Genomic DNA, 4,722 nt, shown 5'->3' on the forward strand with positions numbered 1-4,722 from the left:
GGGGGGGGCATTACTTGCGGGTGCTTTCGTTCTTCAGCAGGGCCTTGGCTTGCTGCTCGCTGATGATGGTGGCCTTCACCTGGGGCGGGTTCATGTGCACGTTCAGCTTCCCCCCCACCAGCAGCCGCACCGTGGCCGCGAACTTGGTCTGCGTCTTCAGCACCTGGGGGGGCTGCTTCTCGATGATGAAGGTGCTGGGGGGAGGAGCCGGCGTCACGGGGCCTGCGGCTGTGAGATGGGGCCGGGGGCCGGAGCTACGACCGCCAGACGTGCGCGGGGGCGGGGGGACGACCCGGCACATCCCCACCCCAGCTCACAGCCCCTGCACCCAGATCCCCCTTCCCAGTCCCCAGGCCGTATCCCCTCCCGCCCAAAGCACTTGCGCCACGAGCCCCTTTCTCTTGCCACCCGCCCCGCAGTGCCGGCAGCATCCCCACCCCCCGATCCAGCCGGCCCCTGGCCCCTCGCAGCCCAATTCCTACCTGCCCAGGTCAGAGCCTGAACCTCGTCCCAACCGTGCCCCAAGTTCAGCCTCGGTCCCCCAGCCTGTGTGGGGCAGCCCGGCCCAGCCCAGCTCTGTCACCCCAGTGCACATGGGGCAGACATGCCCAGACCCAATCGGGGCCCAGCCCGGCTCTGCCCCCAGCGGTACCTGGTCACCAGGGCGGAGATGATGTCTGTGATGGTGCCGTTGAGCTCGGACAGCATCTCCTCCACGGGCCCCGGGATGGGCAGCTGCTGGCACAGGTGCTCGGCCCGACGGATCTGCTGCCGGTTCTGCCAGATGATCTCAGCCAGCTTCTCACACCTGGGGCGAGGGGTCCCCGGGCCAGGTCAGTGCTCTGGCAAGGCCCAGGGACATCACGGAGCCCCAGGCCTGGGTGTCCCGTGTCTGCTGGTCATGGGGCTCCCGGTCTGCGCGCCCCCCTCGGGGTCCCCCCAGGCCGTCGCGGTCCGGCCTTAGCCTCGCCCTGTGGGGAGCTCAGCCACCCCAGGAATCCAGTCCCACGTTCCTGGCGATGGGGGCAGGTGACCCCTAGTGCCCTGGACTAACAACCCCAGCAGGGGCAGCGTCACCCGCCAGGGTCACCCCCCGGGGGGGTCTCTTGGGACCCAGAGCAGCCCCCCTGGATTCCCTGCTGCCGGCGGCACCGTTCCCTGGTTTCCCAGCCAACCGCCCAGGGGCCAAGCGGCAGCTCCCGGGTGCCCAGCCCCCGTTTCCCACGGGGCAGCGCCAGGAGGGGCGGACGTACCAGGACTGCAGCACGTCCAGGGTGCCCTCAGGGGGCCCGCCGTTCCCCGCCAGCTGCTGCCGCCGCTTCCACTGGATCAGCTCGTCGTCCAGGATGGTCGTCTGTTGCTTGCGCAGCAGCTGCAGGGTTTTCTGGTGCTTCTCCGCCAGCTCCTGCGAGGGGACGGGGTGTTAGCGTGGGACGGGGCAAGCAGCAGCACCGCATGGGGGCATCACCACCCCCTGCTGGCACCGGGGAGAGGAGTTGGGTCCCCCCGGGGCTGGCGCTCACCACTCGGTACTGCTGTAGTGTCTGGGCCTCCCGGTGCAGCCAGGCCTCCAGCGACGCCTTCTTCTGCTGCAGCGTCGTCTCGCGGGACATGCGCTCCTGGGGGCCCAGTTGGGAGAGCTGGGAGAACTGGGCTGGGGAGGAGGCCAAGAGCGTTAGGCCTGAGCCCCGCCTGCCCCGGGGGCTCCCCGACCCTCAGCAGCATCCCCAGAACCCCTGCACCAGGCCTACCCCTGGGGGGGGCAGGTGACGTTATTGATATAATCTGGGTCCATATAGATCGTTGTTGCAACCATGGTCCTGTAGTGGCACCAAATCTTGTATAAAGGGGGTCAAATGAGGTGTCTAAGACAAGGTTATGGTTTGCTGCACCAGGCCTGCCCCTGGGGGGGAGGGGTGGGACTCGGGACTTGCTCCCCAGCCCCACGGAGCCGGTGGGACAGTGCTGAGCTGGGGACTCCCATGGGACTGTGAAGGGAGGGGAACCGTCCCGTGGGTGCTCAGATACCTGCAGCCTCCTCACGGGGGCGCGGAGGGTGGGTGAGACGATGCCCCAGCCCCCAGATGCTACGGCAGAGTCTCCCCCGTGCTGGGGGGGGAGGAGGGCTGAGACCCCCCCAGACACCCCTGGTCCCAGGGCGGAGTGGCCAGCAGGGGGTGCGAGGCACGGAGCTGCACAGGCAGCATTCTGCGCCAGCTGCAGCCCCCCGCCGGACCCCAGCGCCTGGCGCCCCCTCGGCAGCTGGGACGGGGCAAGTGCTTTGGGACGTTTGCTGGCACGGGCCGGTGTCTCCCCGAGGACGGGATCTCAGGGCGAAGCTGCCTCTGCTCTGCGGGTCCCTGCCCCCATCAGCCCATCCCCACGGCCCCTCCCTCTCCCCATGGCTAGAGCCCCCCCACCCGCACCTTGCAGGCGCATGTTCTCCTGGTACTGGATGATGAAATACTCCTGCGTCTGCTGCAGCTTCTTCAGCTCGTTCTCCGTGTCCTGGGTGACGAGACGCAGCTCCTCGAAGGTCTGGTTGATCTGCAGGTGCTTCTGGGACATGGCGTCCGCCAGGCTGCTGGCTGGGGAGGGGCTCTACAGAGGGGGGGCGTCAGGTCAGGGAGAGACAGGGCCTCGGGGACTGCCATGGGGGGCAGCGACGGAGCACAGAGGCCGAGGCTCACGCTGTGGGGCAGTGGCTGGAGCCACGGGCACAGGGTGGGGTGAGGGGGCACAGGGTGAGGTGCCCGTGGCTGGGCTGGGGCAGTGTCCCCGGGGCCCCAGAGAGACGGGGGAGCGAGACAAGGCCCCCCTGCCTGGCTACTCACGTTAGTGGCCTCCCGAACCAGCCGCTGCTCGTGGTACAGGATGTGGCGGATGCAGCGCACCAGCTCCATGGGGCACCGGTCGTACGTGTTCTGCAGGGGGGAAAGCAAAGGCCCAGAGCGGGGCTAGTCAGGGACTCTCACCGCCCCAGGATGGGGGCAAAGGGGGTCCCAAGGGCACTGGGCGGGGGGGCTGCTCCTGCCCTAACCTACCCTGCCGGCATCCCCGCTCCCAGGGCATGTGGGTGAGGATGGGGGTCACCCCAGCCGGCCCATGCCAGGACGGCAGCTCCCCATGGCCAGACAAGGAGCCCGCGGGGGACGGCAGCGGCTGGTGGGCCTGCGACATGGCAGGGGAGGGAGCTCGGGGCAGCAGCGGAGGGGGCTCAGGGATGCGCTGGCCCCACGCGGTGAGGGAGGGGAGAGACAGCACCTGCCATCACGCACTCTGCTGCTGTCTCAGCCCCTTGCTCCACGCCAGGCTTGGCCAGCCCATGGGGGAGCGCCCAGCGGGAGTGGCTGACCCCTGGCAGGGCACGAGGGGCAAGGCTGCCCCATTGCAGCTCCGGGCACCGACCTGCAGCTGCGTGGCATAGTGCCCCAGCTTGATCTTCAGCAAGAACCCGTCCTCGCCCACTTGGTGATCCGCCTTCTTCTGCAGCTCCTGGATCAGCCCCTCCAGCAGCTGGGTGGCTTTGAGGTTCTCCTGGGGGTTATCGAGGTCGATGGAGTCCCTGGCACAGAGAGAGAAGGGGGGGCAGGGCTCAGCTGGGGCCCGACCTGCCCGCCCCAGCTCGGCGCAGGGACTGTATCTGCTGGGGGAACCCAACCCCCAGCCAGTGAGGCCCCCCGTGTGTCCGTCCCTCAGCAAACTGGGACGATCCAGCCAACCCGCCACACAAAGCCCAGAGCGAATGGGAGCAAAGCCCCGCCCCGAGCCTGCCCCCCAGCAGTGCCAGCCCCCCATTGCAGCCATGCCCCCAGGCCAGACGTGTGGGTCACAGACAGGGAGGGCTCTGGCTTTCGTTGGGGTGGGTAAGGGGAAAGTGAGGCCCGGAGCATAGTAGCGACTGGCCAAGGCCCCAGAGAACAGGTGGTGGGACAGGGAGGAGGAGGGCCGGACCCAAGAGTCCCCAGGCTCAGCTCTAACTGCTAGGCCAGGCTCCACTCAGCTGTGGCGCTGTCAGATCCCAGGACTGCCCAACAGCCCAGGGGACCCCGCAAAGCCTTAACCTTCCGCCTCCTCCCAGCTCTGAGTCCCGTCCCCCCCCCGTGCCTTGGCCCTGCCTGGAGACAGGCGAGAGGTGGCTGTGCAGCTGGTCTATGTGCCGTGGCCTCTGGAGAGTAGCGCTCGGCAGGGATCCCCCACAGACATGGTGACGGGAGCTAGCGGGTCGGTGTGGCCAAGCCCACGGCCCCATTTCCAGCCCCTTAGACACAGGTTTGTCAGGGCACCTGGCAGCCAAGGCCCAAAGGACCGGCTGGAGCGTGTCTGGCAGCCACGGGGCGGGCTCACCTACCATGCTTGGCTCTCGATCCACTGCGACAGGTAATGCCGCACCTCGATGGGGAAGTGCTGGCCGTACAGCGCCTGCATCTGGCGCAGGGCCTCTCCCTGCAGCTGCTGGGCCTGGATCCACACGGCCATTGTTCAGAACCTGGGGGGCAAGGAGACACCATCAGGGCAAGGACCCTCCATGAACACTGAGGGAGAGAAGGGCCCTCTGTGCCCCCAGCCTAGAGCAGCATCAGACAACGCTGCCCGGGGCAGACTCTATTCTAACGCAGGAGAGAGACTTCCTGGCTCTGACATCACAGTGCACTGCTGGGACTCAGGATCCGACTCCCCCTCCGTCTCCCAGGGAGAGTCCCTGGAGAATCCAGTGATGTA

At 68.0% G+C, this 4,722-nt stretch overlaps 1 protein-coding gene across 1 annotated transcript; it reads right to left on the minus strand.

Moving 5' to 3' along the window:
- Positions 1 to 10: 10 nt before the first annotated feature.
- On the minus strand, positions 11 to 4,509 carry LOC112120052 (signal transducer and activator of transcription 5B). The gene is made up of 8 exons (XM_026646188.2): positions 4,352 to 4,509; positions 3,409 to 3,565; positions 2,835 to 2,924; positions 2,427 to 2,601; positions 1,524 to 1,654; positions 1,254 to 1,405; positions 653 to 808; positions 11 to 194 (listed from the first exon to the last, which is right to left on the minus strand). Exons 1-8 carry the CDS (start codon positions 4,477 to 4,479, stop codon positions 11 to 13), a joined length of 1,173 nt encoding a protein of 390 aa, XP_026501973.1. The 5' UTR covers positions 4,480 to 4,509.
- Positions 4,510 to 4,722: the final 213 nt, after the last annotated feature.

This window comes from Terrapene carolina, unplaced genomic scaffold (assembly GCF_002925995.2).
Source record: "Terrapene carolina triunguis isolate 2854851 unplaced genomic scaffold, T_m_triunguis-2.0 Scaffold34363, whole genome shotgun sequence".
NCBI lineage: Eukaryota > Metazoa > Chordata > Testudines > Emydidae > Terrapene > Terrapene triunguis.